Source organism: Metopolophium dirhodum, chromosome 5 (genome assembly GCF_019925205.1).
Source record: "Metopolophium dirhodum isolate CAU chromosome 5, ASM1992520v1, whole genome shotgun sequence".
NCBI lineage: Eukaryota > Metazoa > Arthropoda > Insecta > Hemiptera > Aphididae > Metopolophium > Metopolophium dirhodum.
Genome location: NC_083564.1, coordinates 16,383,844 through 16,403,310, shown reverse-complemented (window position 1 = coordinate 16,403,310; position 19,467 = coordinate 16,383,844). Strand labels below are relative to the sequence as shown.

At 31.0% G+C, this 19,467-nt stretch overlaps 3 protein-coding genes across 5 annotated transcripts in view; 2 read left to right on the top strand and 1 right to left on the bottom strand.

Annotated features, from left to right (window-relative positions):
- The window catches only part of LOC132945940 (caM kinase-like vesicle-associated protein), a 20,069-nt gene extending 2,142 nt beyond the window's left edge, over positions 1-17,927 (top strand). The window contains exons 2-9 of one of the 3 annotated variants that reach the window (XM_061015777.1): positions 767-865; positions 6,074-6,164; positions 8,665-8,868; positions 10,779-10,920; positions 12,038-12,237; positions 12,349-12,501; positions 14,028-15,220; positions 17,495-17,927. In XM_061015777.1, the coding sequence (XP_060871760.1) occupies positions 832-865; positions 6,074-6,164; positions 8,665-8,868; positions 10,779-10,920; positions 12,038-12,237; positions 12,349-12,501; positions 14,028-15,207 (2,004 nt within the window). In that variant the 5' untranslated portion in view covers positions 767-831 and the 3' untranslated portion in view covers positions 15,208-15,220; positions 17,495-17,927. Of the gene's footprint in view, positions 1-766; positions 866-6,073; positions 6,165-8,664; positions 8,869-10,778; positions 10,921-12,037; positions 12,238-12,348; positions 12,502-14,027; positions 15,225-17,494 lie in introns of those variants that run through there. The other 2 variants (XM_061015776.1, XM_061015778.1) reach the window with 2 other exon arrangements.
- Positions 4,740-7,987, bottom strand: LOC132945942 (26S proteasome non-ATPase regulatory subunit 13). Its single transcript, XM_061015779.1, is given in 4 exon segments — positions 4,740-4,942; positions 4,944-5,351; positions 5,353-5,971; positions 7,836-7,987. Coding segments are annotated over 3 exon segments (1,095 nt in total). The 5' UTR covers positions 5,965-5,971; positions 7,836-7,987; the 3' UTR covers positions 4,740-4,867.
- On the top strand, positions 15,609-19,464 carry LOC132945566 (tigger transposable element-derived protein 4-like). The gene is made up of 2 exons (XM_061015340.1): positions 15,609-17,023; positions 19,296-19,464. The coding sequence occupies exons 1-2, from the start codon at positions 15,609-15,611 to the stop codon at positions 19,462-19,464; spliced, it is 1,584 nt and encodes a 527-aa protein (XP_060871323.1).
- Positions 19,465-19,467: the final 3 nt, after the last annotated feature.

The following is a 19,467-nucleotide window of genomic DNA, read 5'->3' as shown; positions in this document are numbered from 1 at the left end:
CCCATCCTCCAACATACTTGGGGCTGGATTTTGGAACATGATTTATTTTAACACTCCTTAACTTTACAAGTATTTAGGAACATGAATCATTTATTTACAAAAGGTAATAAGTCACAATTTTGTAGAAAATTACTTTTAAAGAAAAAACGCTTGCCAAGTCAGGGATCGGCATGTAAACTTTCTTGATTTTTAATTTTTAGAAATATATTAACTGATATCACACCCAATCGGTATAACAATTTGAATTCAGAAAAATGTCGATGTGAACAGCCCCACAAAATAGTATATTGTGTGGCAAGGGTGGAAATTGCCTTCCCACACGAGCCACACATACTATATTTGTCACGCCTCTGCCTTCATCGATCACGGCAAAGGTAATGCAGGGATCTATGCAACAACTTGACTATAATTATACGACAACAATATTTCATGAAAGAAATGATTTGGTTTTATTTATTTTAAGTGTCACGCATGGAGGTTATAATATGATTATAAGATGCAACCAAAAGCTTATGTTCTTAAAGACCGACGACCGTGGTAAATTCCGGCTTAACCCGGAATTAAATCTCTTTCATAAATAATCATGTCACATGTGCGCCTTGCGTCTATAATCAATATTATTATATAATATTATGGCAACAGGCAGCATCATAAACGCGGCGTCAACAACATATAAGACATGACGCCAAAATTATGAATTTAAGATCGACCTATTGCGCTCACGAATACCGTTGTTAATACAGTTTCTATTTTGTCATATTTTCAGCGGACGTCAGCAAACGGATTATTTTCCAACTCTCGTCTCTCGGGTGCTGAGACCCCGAAGTAATCATGATTAAAGTGGATGAATCGGATCCAATAGGAGGTAAATTTTCTTTTATTTCTTTTCTCCTAATTTCTTATATTATATGATATATGATATAATATATATAATAATTATTAATAAATGTATATATATAGTATATAATACTTTATACATAATACACAAACAATAAACATACATGATTGCGTCTCGGTCACAAGACCGTTGTCGTGGCACAAGATGGAGAAGCTTTTTGGAGGCCATTTCCCTCATTATAAGTACTTACTATCAGTGGCGTACGCAGGATTAGTTAAAATTTTATTTTTGCTTTGTCCAGTCTAATAATTTCAGACGTTTATTCGAGGTATTTTAAAATGTTTATAACTTTTTCAACTTTTCTGGTAGAAAAAATGCTCTGATCATAAGCTACGATGCCCAATGTATGTTTTTGGAAGCAAATTGGATCTAGTTGGTACTTTTAGCAGGTCAAAATTGAAAATGCTAAGTGCTTTTTAAAATAATTGGAGAAAAAAAAATGAAAATTTATTAAAATTGTTTGGTAACCAGCTTGGTTATACCATCCTCACTTGGATTGTATTTGATTAGTTTAAATTTTTTTTCTATAAATGTCAATAAAAAATTATTTATCAAAAAGTCAAAAAGCTTAAAAATGTAATACGTAAGTTTTTATTATAAGTAGGTAAAATATTAACGATACATAGGCATCATGGTTAATTTTTATAAGCATTTAAAGTTCAAATTTCGTCAAAACCACAGTTAACTTGTATGGCTAAACAATTAATTAATTTAATACAAGGTCTTTCATACAAATAGTTCATACTTTTACCGAAAAATTACAGATAATTTTAGGAAAATTGGTATGCAAATACAATGTTTTTTCAAAAATGAATTCATTCTAGTCAGATGTATATGAAATTTACGTCTTGCTTACTATAGTTGACAGTTGAAAACTTGATAAATATTTTTTTTTAAATAATATTATACGGGCAATGGGGGGGGGGGCTTCAACCCGTTAGCCCCCCCCCCCCCTTGCGGACGCCACTGCTTACTATATAGTAATATTAAGTCTTAAACTCCATCATTATTTGAAAAGTATTTATCTACACATTTTTTTAAAGTTCTATTAGTGAGTTGATTTAGACTCTAAATCTCTAAATTTTAGAGTAAAATAAAAATGTTGTGACTATATTATGGAGTTATTAAATTTCATCATGCGACAAGTATATGTAAAATCGTACAATAGGTATGATATGTATTATGTATATGAGCAAGTCCGGATTAAGTTTTAAATCCTTTATAAATATTATTAATATAATTATTATAATTATTACTATAAATATTATTATCTATAGATAGGCCTTATGGCGTATAGTATAATTATAATGATTGAAATAATATATAAGTACTGTCTTGTTCTTATTAAAAATGTGAACAAAGTAACATTGGCGTACTGCGTACAACTCAATAATTACTTATTGGCTAATACTGTTGGGGGGTCCTAAAAAATAATATGTATTTTCAAATGTATTATTTTTATTTTTATAAAATTATATATGTATATACATCAGTGTCTGGGGGGGGGGGGGGGTCCAATGTATAAATCGTATAAATGGCACTTCAAAACGGGGACTGGAACCTTGATTAAGATTCAAAATATGAATTATATTTAAATTTAAATTTACTCATTTTAATGATAAGACTATTTTTTTCAAATTGTTATACAATAATAATTATTATTAGTTTTAGGATTTAAAATATTGAATTTAAATTTACTAGATTAAAATATTAATAGGTAAAATATAAATTATATTATACAAAATTAAAATTAAAAGATATAGCCTGTAGTATATAGATACACAGAATAATAGTTTAGAGAAAACAATTTTTTTTTTGTTATAGAGAGTATTTTTTTTAAATGTTGAAAGATTTAATAATGGACATTAGGTGGCGCGTTGTGATGATAACTTGAGGCAGTTGAAGATGAAATGAGATGAGGAATGCAACCGATCGTTGTGGAGTGTGCTGAATAGAAGGGGGGAGGGTTAATTAAATAGGAATTTATATAAACGAGAGGGAAGTAAGGTTTCCCCATATCGAAGACGGGAATATGAGGTTGTCTATGCATTTCCTTATGAGATTAAGGCACAGATTTCAGTACATACCACGGTTATCTACTCAGAGGTTAGGTTAGAGTAGATCTCACAGTAGATAACCGTGGTACAAATATATATATATATATTATAGGCATTTTAAATAATTTTCGTACTAAAAAAATACTAAACATAATTTTATGCTAACGGGACAGGAACCTAATGTGACCCTCCCGCCCTTAATCCGGGCTTGGACAAGATAGTTGAGAACCTTTAAATGTGTTTTTGTTATTATTATTAGCCTGTGGGCAGTATCGCGCATTTGATTAACGTCGACATTTTTAAACATTTACCTACTCGGGACGTGCGTGTGGTGTAAATAAATACATACCTAAGACAGTCGTGGATCTATAAATTAAAAAAGGTAGGGGCTTAAAAGCTTAAATATTACTTCAAGTACATAACAGCATAGGCATTTAGTGTAAGTTTTTATAGTTAATAAAATATTCATCATTAATGCGTATTATAAAACAATAATAATTACAAAATCACCACTTTTAGCATATATTATATAACTACGTTGGCAAGAGTGAAATATTTTTAAGTACCTATGGCCCGAGGGGGAGGTCAGCCCCCATAGCCAGTGACGGTTCTAGAATATTTTTTGGGGGCCCATTGTCTTTTTCCAAGTTATATGACTAGTAATATTTCCAAAATATTTAAAATCAGCCAAATGTATTAACCTATAAATACGATAGCTAGATGTTAGACCAATAGGGTGGGAGGCTCTCTGCCCCCCCCCCCCCCCCCCCATTGGATGTAGAAGAATGAATATAATATTAATATATTATATACCAGATACCTAACTATTATATACATGGAACGGATTTCGCGATCCCGTACGTAGGCGGTGACGAGGTGGAAAAAGAACCGTGACAATACACGAAAAACACGGCCGCCGTTGTCCGAGCTCATCGGTCCGGTGAGCGTAAAGTATTTGAGAGATCAGCGGCGGCGACTCTATAATAGACTCTATAACATAATAATAATACGTCGGCCATGCTAAAATTAGACAGTACTATACGCGTATCTCCGACTGCCGACCGGACGCTGTCCTTTTCTGCTGCTGCGTTAGCGTAATTTCATTATATTATTATTACTATACTTCACGCGTGTTGTAATCGTATATACATATAATATTAATAATATGAAAATATATTATTATTAACGTACAACGTACCACGGTATAAATGTAAATTTTTTTTTGGCAACAATGACCGCATATTTTCTTTTTTGTTTTCCACCCGAGTGTACGAAAAATTCACCTATTTATAAAAGTCCCGCCTGCCGGGTCCGCCGACTACTCACACGCCACCGACTCTATTGCTACTCTAAACCGCCTTAACGGTGTGTAATGAATGACGCCGGACTGCGATCGCTGTATAATTTACCAAGTGAACATCGTGAGTGCAGAGTGGATACCTATCGCTTTTGAACGGCCGCCAACCGAATTTCCGTACCGTTTCCTGGCATAGTTTTTTTACTATTTCGTTTGACTCCCTCGTTGAGGAAACAACCGAAAAATCAAGTAAACATGTTTCACAAACTTAATAGACCACAGATCGTAGATAAATAATTGGCCCTTCCGGCATATAATCATATGAACTTATTAAGGTAGCGATTTGAGTACCCGCCAAAATGCATTGCCTAAGAGAAAGTGTTTTAGTACTATTTAAAAAATCATTCATAGTACTTACATGGCCAATATATATAACAGTAGATATGGGAAAATTAAAATTAAAAATATAATACATTAATGCACAATAGTTATTATGTTACACACACAATTTTATTGTACGATTTACAACAATTAATCTTATAAAATACATTTTTGTGTTAGGTAGGTTGTAATTGAAAATATTTTTATAAACAGACCGTAATAATAATATAATGTTTAAACTTTCAAAAAATCTTGGGCTTCATCTTGCATCCTGTACTGCATGTTCTTGACTTCTGAACACCATGTGTCCCAGTCTACCGATCATACCCGATATTGGCGTTTTGTTCATTACTCTTGGTTGAACCCATTCCAAGTACACACCTTCACTGACTTGATCGATTTTACCCTTGACTAGACCTAATGACAATGCTTTCATTACCAACATTTCAATTTGTTCTAATGACAATTGTGTCTCAAGTGCAATCTCTTGAAATGATAGACACCTGTTTTTAGCTTGTCGTTTGAATGTCATTTCCATCAAACAAAGCAAAGAAATTTTTTGCCTGAGTTTATGTTCTTGAACTGCTATATCAGGTATGGAAGCCCACTGTGGCTTCATTTTGGCAAATTTTGTGATGTCTCCAGTGTTGAACGCATTTAACAGTTCTACTAACCAATAATTTGTTGTGTTGGTTAACGAATCTAAAATGGGATGCAATTAGCAGTTCACCCAAATTATAGATGTCATCACTTAGCAACGCAGCAAGTCCCAATAAAAATGCGTTTCTTATTTGATCGGGTTGGCTAATTGTAGACAGGTCAATTGAACCCAAATACTTCAAACAAGTGCGGTAGTATTCAGTGTGCTTTCCTTGAATACGATACAGATGACTGGCCAACAAATAATACCGACTATGCACAGGGGATATTTCATCTAGATCACTCAGCAATTTATCAACATCAGTAATAACGACCAAACAGTCTTGTTGATTTTTTAATTTATCCAAAAGTATTTCACCTTTTAGAACCTTGGCAAAAATTAAAGCTTCAACTTTGTCTTTAACTTTCGGTTCTAGAATTTCTAAAAATACAACTGCTTCCTTTGGTTCCTTGATAAATGGAATAACATACGAAACAATTTCAACCAAAGCAAAAGAATTCATTTTGCTTTCTATTGGTTGAATAAATTTATTGTAGAAATTCAACAAATCGACTTTTTTTTGAATGTTTGTATCCTTAACATAGGCCAAAAGTTTTAAAGTCAATTGATGCCATAATTTTTTAGTTTGTAATTCTTCCAATTCCGACATTTCAACTTCAGCTTGTGCCATGTTTGAACTATGAAAAAAAAATATAGATTAAACAATTTTTATTTTTAAGTACAATAATATTGTTACATATTATAAAAATTATAACTAAAATATTGTAATTATTTTTTAGAACTAGAACCTAGTTTTCCGTTCAAAGATATTACAATTCGTAGAGGAGTAGATATGAAAGAACACTATGAACTACAATCTGAAATTGGACGGTAAGAATTTTTATATATTTTGCACAAGTTTTATTATTAACTAATACATGATTAAAGAGTCAGATCATTAAATAATATTAACTTTAATTTTTGCACTATCAAAATAATGCATAGATCACATATAATATATTAATATAGCTATGATAATAACTTGTATAAAAATTAATAAAAACTTAATACATTGACATAAGGTATACACATTTAGTACTTCTGCCAACTATATCAATAATATTACCTAACTAATATTTCAAACAAGTACCTGTAGGCTGTAATATTAATTATAAATTGTACATATGAATAGTGTTAAAAAGATAGATTATAAAACCGTAGGTTGTGCACAAAGTAAATTATTATTTACTGGCACTAGTAGAGTAAGCCCAAATATTCCAACTATGTGATAATGACCATCACAACCGTGTTAGCTGGCTTTAAGCTATTTATAAAATATAGCTTTTAATGCCAACTGTCTAAAAACAACTTAAGCTCTATGGTAATACTGTTGTGAAAATTCTTTCAAAAGATAATTACTTCTGATTTCATACCATATTACTTATAAAAAATTATAATAACTATTTAATATAAAACAAACATTTAGTAGGTACAAATATTCTAGGATAAATGTACATCAAATTATATAAATTATGCATGGTAGGTGAATCATAATATTAATTAAGCAATTTTAAAAACAAGTTTATTTTAAACATTATTCATTTTTAATACTAACATTTTGCTATTTATTGTAAACATTTAAAATTTATGATAATAACAAAAATATTTTGGCATAAGCTGTTTATAAATAAACATTCATATTATAAACAAATTAATAGGTTATATTTTTTATTTTAAGTACACAAAGAACTTAAATGTACAATATATTTGAAGAAAAAAACAGTTAAAGAATTTGATATAAGGGACATTATTAAAAAAGTATCAACAGTAATATTTTAATAAAGTTTAAATAAAAAAATTCTGAGTCAGAATATTATTTCAAGATAGAGAAAATGTTTACCTATTCAGCTACAGCTGTAGTTAATTTTTTGAATATGGACACTAATACTAGTAAATAGGTATTAAGTGAGATGATACAATATCATATTTAAAATAATATACATTTTTTTTGTATAAATTGTTATATTTTAATCAATAAAAAATCTACTAAGTGCCAGGTACATTATTAATTGTCCATCTCTTAATGATACGTATTATTTATTTGGTAAAATAAAATATTGAGTATAAATCGCATCTAAATATGTATGTTTATTTAAAATATTATGATTTATGATAGTTAAATGATTTTCATTTCACATAAAATACTAATGTTTATTCTTTTTTAAGTTTGGAAATTATTCAACAAAATATAAAAATGTACACATTAATATATTATTTATACTAAATCCATACATACCTAATTTTAAATATTTTGAAATGAATTAACAAATACAAATTGTCACAAATAAAATTAACGGATAGATAGATACTAAGATGCATAATACATGAAATTATTATTCTATAAAAATAAACATTTTTGTCGAGTCATTGTGACATTGCATCGTAATAATTAACGATTGATTTTTGCTTACCGATTACCTAAATACAGCCTTAAAAAATATATAGTTTCAAACAAACTTGGTGTTATTAAATAGTTGGGAAATAATAATAGACAATACTTACATAATAATGTCAATAAAAAGACAAGAGTGTATTAAGTTCAAAGATGAAATTTGATGTCGGTTTGTTGTGCAGTAATGCTTGAAAATATGAAATTGGTAAGAAACTACTAAATAATAATATCACAAAACAAAACATTGATAACAAAATACGCGATTCACGATTCCGGCATTACTTTTGTCATGGGAGGAGGAGACTATTACAGTGACGCCAACTTACTGTTGTGGAACAATATTTCAAACACATATCATAGAAATTCGCTAAACTAGACCCAGAGATTTTAAATAAGGTTATTTAAAATCTCTGAGTAGACCGGTTTAAAATTATCCCACATTATCTCGCACCGGGATAATGAACCATGTAAATGATATGGTCCAAACATCCCGGTGCATTATTTTTCACACCGGTTTTTAGTCTAGCGAATTATATTGAATAATATTATGCACTTCTAGGTTCTATGATTCTTGTTTATAAAATAAACAGCTATAATATTATAATCAGTAAATCAGTCCGTCTAAAATGACTACACATCTAACTAATAAAAATATGCACTAGCAGAGCCCTACTTGGGAATTTTGGAGTCCGGGGCTAATTTTTTGATGGGGCCCCTTAATGGCCTTAACTTAAATAATAAATACATTTTTTTTTTGCAATTTTGTTTTTTTTTTTATTTAATTTAATTTTAAGATAGTAAATAAATTATACAATAAGTTTATAAGTCTATAAGTAATTTTATTATTTTACGTTGATTGATATAAATATATCGTTTATGACTGTATTACCAATATGCTGTACGTTCATTAAACATTATGTATTTGTTTTCTTTTAAAAGGGGGAAGTTCGGTACGGTGTTCAAATGTCGAGAAAAGGCTACGAGTCTTATGTTGGCTGCTAAATTCGTCGGAATTGTTCATAAACAAGATCGCCGAAATGTGGAAAGAGAAGTAGAAATAATGTGTGAACTTCAACATCCCAGATTGATACAACTTTACGACGCTTTTGAAGCAAATAATGCAATGTGCTTCATTTTAGAACTGTAATTGAAGTATTTGATTATTATACTGTTTACTTTTTCAATGTAATTTATTGTAAAGTTGCAAATTCATATTATATACCGGTTGATCTAATTAATGCAAGGCACGCATTATTTCAATAATTATTAACGTAGTATTTGCAAATATTTTTTTTTACATAATCTTGAATTTAAGAACAAGTAGGTAACAACATTTTTCTATAAAAATATATATTAGATTCTGAGCGGATCGATGAATGTATTGATTTTACAATGATGTGTATTTTTTATTATTATTTTTTTTTTTGTACGTATGTGTATTCGAAAAGTAGTCGAAATAATGCTTCAATTTTCAACTTCAGTATCTTTTCTGGTGGGAAAGTGAATCTAGTAGGTCGAAATTTAAAATTCCCAGTGGTTTTTAAAAGCGACGTGATTTTGGTTTTTAATGTTACCTACTCTAAAAAAATTACAGTAGATGCACAATATTTTCACTGAATGTTTAAATAACCAATTTCTATACACTGAAAAACTATCAAAATATTTTTACTCTTGTTGAGCTATTTATAGACATCTGAAATGATCGATTTTTATTTGTTTTTTTTAAACTTATGTTGTTACAAAAATGTTCGCTCCGTAAACAAACTTTAAAATGTAATTCAAGATTCATTATACATTTTTGTCAGTGGAAATTGAAAAAAAAGCTGAGCGTAATTCCACAATAATTGTATGAGTGTTTGAAGCTAGAATTTTAACAAAATTCGTAAAAATCACGAAATGCACAAAAATGTGCAAATTATTATGAGTTAGAAATTCTTAAAAATTTTTCTTTTAATATCTTAGATTTTAAAATTTAGTATAAAATTCAAGTTTGATTACCATTATCAAAAAAATTTGTCTACCCGAAATCACATTAAATTTTTATGAACGTTTGAAGATTTAATTTTAACAACTTTGGATATTCACTCGACTAGATTCTTGAAATTTGAACTTTATGTTCATTTTTCATTTTTTATACTTGATCAAATTTTGAAATTTTGAAATTTTTAGATTTTTGTTTATAAATGTCCATACAACTTTATTCTTTGAGTCAAACAACTTGACAATTAAATACAAGGCTCCTCACACATTGTAACAATATAAGTTTAAATATATTAAAATACATATAGGCACAATATATTTTTTATAAGCATTTAAAACGCAATTTTTTTTTTATAGTTTTTAAGTTTAAATTTGGACAAAATTGCATTTCTAAACTAAAAATAACGATTTTAGTTTTGTGTTATTATTTAAAAATATTATTCAAACAATAAGATAATATGCAAATAATATTAATTTAGCTTATCGGATACCGTATTAATAATAACAATATAAATATATAATATAAAATATCCATGGTTGACAAACCGTCTCCGTTCAGAATCGTTTTGCGTATACAATCATATTATATTATTTAAGTCAAATTTAACACCATCGATTACCGTTACCCACTTGTAACTGTACATAGTAGAGCGTCACCTAATTTTTATGATTTATTATAATTATCATTTTTAAAATGTTTACTCTTGAATGACAACATAGGTACATTTTTAATTTCATATTCTGAAGTAAGAATTCTTCTTATAGATCGAAATACTCCGAAAAATATTTTGGAATATGGCATTAAAAATGTACACGTTATCATTCAAAAGTGTAAGAAATTTAAAATGATAACGATAAAAAATAGTTGTATTATAACAATTTAATATTATGTACAAAAAATGTCTTCCAAAACTTAAGCGTTTTCTGAAATGAAAAAAGTCACATGTTAAAATGCTAAATGATTCACTCTGTATAATATATAATAATATTATGTATATTTACATTTTTAAAATTGAAATATTCATAAAATCGTGTATCTATATATATATATGAATATAATTTAATTATTTCAGAGTCGAGGGAGGTGAATTATTCGAACGAGTAATTGGTGATGATTTTGTATTGACCGAAAAAGCTGTAACGATATTTATGCGACAGATCTGTGAGGGAGTACAATTTATTCACTCTAAAAATATACTCCATCTTGACCTCAAGGTAGATGCCTATATGCTATATTACTACATACTACATAGTACATACTTATTGCAGTGGCCAGTATTATAATACTGCTGCATATTCAGAAGCGGACTGGGAGGATCCGGCCCAGTGGGAAAATTCAAAATAGAATTATCGGCCCAAAATTCCACTCATGGGCGTTCTCACAGAGAGGGGGGATTAGTGATTGAGGGATGGATCCACTATGGCCTTTTTTTTTTAGGTATCATAATTTCCTGTTTAACTGATATTCAGTGATAATAATCAAAACATTTTTTGTAACTCGTTATCATTTCCACAATATTCATATGAAGGTGTATTGATATTGTATTATCTCATTTGTTAATACATTTTCATATCCCCCCAGTAAAAAATCCTGAGAATGCCTCGCTGATTCCACTCTATACAATTGTCTTCATAAAATTATAATACTATTCATAATAATGATGATCAATATGAATTATATTTTTTAAGAAAACCTAATTTATAGGTATACCTACTAGCAATTTATTAGGTATAAACATTTTTTTTATTTTATAAGCAATTAATTACATCGTTTTTTTATTTATTAAATTAAACATGAAGTTTATTACAACGCAAATACAATCACATGGAAATTAAAATTAAAATTTTTTACTCAGAACAGTAGAACTCTGAATTATACTCACGTCTCAGACAGCTAATAACAGTAAGTACACAGTACAGCACATGGCCCGGCCAATAGACGAGTCACCGTTGCAAAATTCGAACAAAACCATCTATTTATACTTTATAAACAAATCTGCCTTATATAGGCCGACTTATTTTCATCATTAGGATTATTCACACCTATTGGCTATTCCAATGTTTGAATAATTAATAGGTTATAGGTATTGATGATATTAAAAAACCAAAATAAATTTGGGGTACCAATATTATAATATAAATATTGTATATTTTTTGTTGTCATCGGCGTGGCGTGGGCCAGTCCGCCTCTGAGTATATTATATACATACAACATACATAATATAGTCTATTATACAAAAACAATGTTCTCGTGATGACTACCTATACTTAAATCTAAACTTCCTCTTATAATAATATAAATTCTAAACATTTTGCGTTACTCGGATTTCAGCCAGAAAACATTCTATGCTTAACTAAGACTGGAAATCGTATAAAAATCATTGATTTCGGATTGGCCAGAAAATTCAATCCAGAAAATAAACTTCAAGTGTTATTTGGCACACCAGAATTTGTAGCGCCAGAGGTAGTAAACTTCGATGCTATCGGATTCGGAACAGACATGTGGTCTGTAGGGGTAATATGTTATGTCTTGTAAGTAATACATTTAGTATTTATATTTTACAATATCTATTCGAAATTCAATTCAGTATCCATACGACTATTCTTAGGATGTTAAATCCGGACTCGGTGTGTTTAATATAGGTTATCGGGTCTGTCACCTTTTATGGGAGAAACCGACGTGGAAACTATGTCCAACGTAACAATTGCTCAATATGATTTTGATGATGAAGCATTTGATTCCATATCTAACGACGCAAAGGATTTCATCAAAAAGCTTCTTGTCAAAGATCACAAGTATGATTATTGAGTTATTGGTTTATGAGTTGTGGTGTTTTGTAATATATAAATATTAAATATATAATATTGCACTAATTAAAACTCACCGATAACACCTACTGACTATTAAACAAATATATTATCAGGACCGGCTCAGGACATTAACAGCTATTTTTGGAATGGCGGCATTTTTTAATAATATTAAAATAGTTATAGGGTAATTAAAATTGAATCTTACATTCTTGACTTTATTTGTATTAAATCACTAGTACCGGCCCTGGCTATCTAAACTGTATTATAGTACATACTACATATTTAATTTTATCTGTATTTAAAATTTAAATACCTACAAATTTAGTTTAACGCTAATACATTATAATATAGTAAGACTCTATAACAAGGGCGCCTCGTGAGTCACAAGCATTTACATATTATATTATCATTATTCATTATGATTCATTATGATGTGATTTATAAACAAACATGCTTCGCTTCATTGAAACTAATTTAAAACAATTATACTAGCGTCGTAAATGTGATTTAAGTTCTTGAAGAAATTTAGATGGAAATATTTTTAATTCAATTTGTACGTAGGTTAAGTATACCATAACGTTAACGTATCATTCTTTATATATTGCAAACAAAATAATATACTTTTATTTTACATTACAATTGAATTCGTTACCCGATTTAAATATCCTATATCATAATTAATTGGTATTTAAAAAAAATATTTACCATGTAGATAACTATGTTTTAGAAATTGAATGGTTATTTAATTACCTAATGCATTTACATTTATATTAAGTATTTTTATCTCTAACTAATCTATTATAATATCATAAAAAATAAGCTACTTAATACTTTTAATTGACGCGTTGTGTTTATATATAGTTGTATAGTGTATATACATAGACACATAGTTAACTAGTTTACAAGTACAATAAATTATTAAATTAAATTAAATACAAAGAACAATGTTTTTTAGAATATTCAGGTTTTTCTAAGTTAAATAAAAAAATATGACTTATAAGATATTGTTTGGATTAAAACTTATTTGAAAATTTGTGTTTTTGTTTAACTCTTTAATAAAAACAGTGTATTCTTCTATACGACTTCATGGTACCTATGTAGAAGTGACAATTTAAAATCATAATACAATTTCTGTTTTTAATTGGTGTATTAATGTTTTCAGTAAACTGTTATTTTAATAATGTACCTATTGGCTATTACCTTATAAAGTATTTAGTTGTTATTTACATTTGTCTGTAATCATATCCTAATTTAGACTTGCATTCTTGTACAGATACAAAATAATATTTATACTTTAAATGTATAATTACGTACCTAATAAAAATATCAGTGATTAATGATTTTAATACATTTTTATATTGATATTATATAATAAGCGTGTGTGTGAGTTACTATTTTAATATATATTTTACAGTGATAGGTATAATAATCTATACCTCCTGTCCTCCAATATACATATGTTTGATTTTCGCTACGTATTTTTATTGTGTGTGTATGTTGGTTGGTTGTAGGAGCCGTCTGACTGCCACCGAGTGTTTATCGCACCGATGGATGCAAAAGAAAAAACCAAAAAAAATGGTACGAAAAAGTTCGAGCAAAAAATTGGTGAAACAAATTGAAGAGAAAACGAAACAGACGCCGGATGTGATGGAGACTGCAATATGCACCGGTCAAGATGCGATACTATTTCCACTGGATGTTTCCAAAGAGAACTTAAAAGAGTTGTGTAGCAAGTCACGTAGCCAATCGCCGTTGGAGATCGCTACAGTATCGCCGACTTTGGCGCAGCTCAGAATTCTGCAAAAGGATAGTAAAACGTCAAAGACGTGCGGAAACGACGATGATAACATGCCAACACCAGCCGAAATTTCCACTGGTAAATCTAGGGTGATGGCGGCCATACCACTGAACACAACCGCCACGACTTCTGGCGTATCGCTGAATACGGCAGTCACGACATCCGGCGTACCTCAACATACGGCCGCCACGACTCCCAGCGTACCTCAACATACGGCTGCCATGACTCCCGGCGTACCGCAACACACGGCCGCCACGACTTCCGGCTCGTCTACAGGTGTGGCCGTCGACACGACACCCGAGGTGGTTATCGTGAAGGGAGTGGCGGACCGACAGCGGACGTCAACGACCACTTGGTCGCAGACGACTTTTCGAACGATGACGGACAATGCAAACTGTAGCAATAATTATCGGCGTGCGTCGGACGTGTCGTACACGTTTTCAAACTTCCGGACGTCATCGGCGGCGGCGTCGTCGTCCAATTTCCTGGGACAGGAGCTGCGAGACTTGCAGACCATGATGTTGGGAGACCGGTCGGAAGCACTGCAACAGGACAGTAGCGCGGGCAACCCCGGGAGCAGCCTGCACAAGCTGCTACTTAACCGGCAGCACCTGACTGCAGCCGTTGCGGACCGGAAACCCAAGTTCAAATTCTCGTCGATGAACCGTGACGTGCCGACTGGGTCCCCGCCGCCTGTTAGCAACCTGTTGTACTACATGACTGCGGCGGCGGCTGCGGCGTCGTCGTCGTCGTCGTCGTCGTCGGCGTGTCGTTCCGCGCCTCACAGTAAGCGCGCATCCCCCGAACACGAGTCCACCTCCGCCAGAGAGATGTTGCTCAAATTGTTCTACGGCGGCAGCGACACTGTTGCCGAACCCAATTTGTCAACTTGATATGCCACCCCACGCAAGTATATATCATAAGTCATAATATATATATACAGTAAAACTCGCTTAAGACGCTCTCGCTTAAGACGCTTTCCCGCATAAGACGCTGTTTTTAGTCGGTCCCTAGACATTTCCTATACTAGTCAATGTAAAAATCACCTGTTAAGACGCTCAGTTTTTCTCTGTCTAATCGGGTAAAACGCTCTTTTTTTCAGCAGATTACGATAAATTTTAGTAGTTTTGTGAAAATAAAAATAGAATTTTTAGTATTATACGTGTTCTTATCGTTTTATTTTATCGCTATACCTATTTTATCATTACTTATTATAACAGTTTTACTGTATTTCATCGTCTTATGAGATTTAGTAAGTGCTGTTCGTTCGCATGTGTATAACCGTAATTTCGTTATGGCTAGTGGTATAAAACGTAAAGCGCTAACGATTTCGGACAAACTCAACATTTTGAAAAAGTACGATGAAGGATTGGCTGAGAAAAAAAAACAAAAAGATATTGCTAATGAACTGGGGATACCTCCTTCCACTTTAAGAACTTTATTGAAAAACAGACATGAAATAGAACAAAGCAGCTTGTTAGGTGGCAGCAAACGACAAAAATTAAAACACGGGAAGTATGAAGAGTTGGAAAATATTTTATTGGAGTGGTTTCAACAAGCTCGTAGTTTAAATTATCCAATAAATGGAGGTATAATCACGGAAAAGGCGATGGAGATTGCCGCACGTCTCAACTTAACCGAATTTAGTGGATCGACTGGTTGGCTGGATAGATTTCGGAGTAGGCATAGCATTGTGTACCGGCAAATATCAGGTGAGGCTGAATCTGTTAATAATGATGATATAGCTTCATGGAAAAATAACGTGTTGCCTTCATTACTGCGTGACTATGCTCCTGACGATGTATACAACGCTGATGAATTCGGATTGTTTTTTAAGCTTATGCCAGATAAGTCTTTTGTTTTTAAAAATGAGACATGCCATGGTGGAAAGTTGAGCAAGGAACGTCTCACGGTTTTAGTATGTACAAATTCTACCGGAACCCATAAATTGAAGTTGGTCGTCATTGGAAAAAGTAGGTCTCCTCGCTGTTTCAAAAATGTTCGTACGTTTCCATGTGAATACCTTGCTCAAAGTCGTGCTTGGATGACAGGAATACTATTCATAAACTGGATTCAACAGCTAGATGCATTTTTCGGTAAACAAAAGAGAAAAATTATTCTATTCGTCGACAATTGTCCGGCTCACCCTAAAGATATCCCTACTACCAATATAAAACTTGTTTTCTTTCCACCAAATACTACATCTAAGTTACAACCCCTAGATCAGGGTATCATTAAAGTGATAAAACAAAAGTACCGAAAAAAGTTAGTTCAGCGGTACTTGAGAGACATGGAGAGTACCAACCAAATTTCAACTAAAGTTAACGTTTTGGACTCCATACATTACGTTAGTGCCGCTTGGGATGAAATTAAACCAGATGTAATAATAAACTGTTTTCGGAAAGCTGCATTTGGTATGTTGAACAACTCTGAACAGGCTGATAGCTCACCTTTAAAAGAAGAGGACTTTCAGCTTCTGCAAAATTTTGCTGATTATGCAACAGTAGATGATGAACTCGTAACCAGTAGCACTCGGACTTTAGATGAAATAATCGCTGATACGAACTTAGTGGACAATGAGAAAGAAGACGACGATCAAGAAGAAGAAGATCAAGACTTTCCAGTATCTACTCCTACAATAACTACTGGTTTGCAACATTTATCGGAAATTCGGAAAGTATTATTCTGTGTTGAAAATTCCGAAGAAATGTTAGGTTGTCTTAATAAAATTGAAAACTTTCTTGCTGAAACACATTGTCAGAACCTTAAACAATCAAAAATAGATCATTTTTTTAATAAACAATAATAAAATATGTATGTAATAATAATATTTTTTTAAATTAAATTCAGTAGCACAAAAATATAAGTATGTATGTATATCGTAATTATAATTAATTTTTAAGTGTATTTCTCATTAAATTATGTTTAATAATAAAAAAATAAACTCGATATTTCAACCACATCATTTTGTTTCATTCCCGCATAAGACGCTTTCCCGCATAAGACGTTTTAGAGAGCTGGTCCCTTAAAGAGCGTCTTAAGCGAGTTTTACTGTATATATAAATATAACACGTATATACATTTATATAATACACAGTTAGATGTAAATACATTCATATTACATGTGTGTGTGTAATTTATTATTTATATCATAAATTAATAATATGTAAATGTTTATAGATAAATCTACGACATGTATTCTATCTATTTATATCTATTACATCTTATATTTCTGCGGGCGTGAGTGCGAGTTCCCGCTCTGCATCCTTATAACAACATCCCCTCGGCACTTATAATATATATACTGGGAAACCGACTACTCTGCGGGTCATCAATCACCACCATATGGGAAAATTATTTAAAGTATTTTTTATATAATATATTTAACGATGTATATTATAATGTGTATAATACCACAGACTACATGACTACTTTTCATATAGTCTGTCGTCTGTGATACTTCTATAATATATTATATATAATTGATAGTATACTCTCGTTTAAACTTTAAAGCACTAGCAAAGCTGTACTTCCGACTATGGTGGATTTTGTCATATAAATAGACGGACCACAAGCTATTTACTCAAATTTATAGTTACCATTTTTTTTTTTACCACCGTGTTGTTAATATATAATATTATAATATAATAGGTTATTTCCATAATATAGACTGCAGTTCTTACTTGTATAACTTAAGTACTACCTGTGGCCTGTGCCGATAGTTGTCTATATTGCCGAAATACAACGTACAATTAACTTAATTTATACCTACTGTTTTATTTTTTGAATCGCCAATTTTTAATAGAGACCCGTTTTTTATTATTCATATTACCTATTTATCTATAATTTGTACAAACGCCGGGTTTATTGTTTATTTTTACTACCTATAGTTGGATTTGAATTATATTATATTATACCAAAGTAGTGGTCACGTTTTAGTTTTTAATTATACCTAGATTTTGTTATACAAATGACCTCAAAAGTTCGTTATGTAAAAAAAAAGTGTTGATTACTAATTATTACCACATTATATATTATACAAAATAATGATTATGAAAATAAATATTGGCTCAATATAGGATTAATTAAATTGTTAATAGTTTTAATCGTTTGATGTATGCCTACAATTTTATATAATTATATTTAAGTACCTATTAAAAATGTATATTATATAAACAAACATAATATTATATTGTTTTAGTATTTGTAAAAACATGTATTATCAAGAAATTGTAATATATATATATATATCTTTTATTATTTGAGATTTTAGTGTATTTCATTCGTATATTTTGTAAATAATTTTTCCACTAGTTTTTAGTTTAATGTCATGTCCCGTATATGATATTATATAGGTACCATGAATATTATTCTGATATCGTAAAATATAATGAATCGGGTAACCAGTGTATCGACCGCACCTATGTTTCAATTAGCCATTACTTGTTCTACGATTTATACGACGTCTTCAAACCACTATATAATATTTTTATCTAGGTTCAGCTTGTATCAGATTTATACGTGAATATAAACGAAAGACGCAAAGCCATAGCTAATAAACGAGAAAAAACAGAATAGCTTAGCAATAATCGACATCGCATCATAACATAATATAATATCATATACGTAATAAAACAAATTAAATCATTGGTGTCTTTATTAGTTAAATAGTTTACTAATGTATGAGCTTTTTTCTTTTTGCGTTTGTTTTTGCTTGATCCGTGATCGGTGAAGAGAGTTCGAGTTTGATTTGTATACAATATAATCATAATATGGTGGAACTTCAACACAATTTTCGACGGTAGGCAGTTATAATTATTGCCAACGTGTTCGCAGAATAGTTTCGCAGTTCGCACACACGGCACATATTAAGCAGTACCTTTTCTCAGTACATCTCTTCATTCAAATATATATTATCTACCACGATAATACATAAACATTTGATGTATAATTAATAATTCAATATTATCTCTGTGCATAGGAACCGGATGACGGCTGCTGAAGCGATCAGACACAATTGGTTGAAGACAGCAGAACGACGGAAAGCGTTGAGCAAGACCAAATTGAAACGATACGTAATAAAAAAACAGTGGATTCGGGCGACCAACACAATTTTAGCGTTAAATCGCATGGGTGCTAAATTGGAATAATAA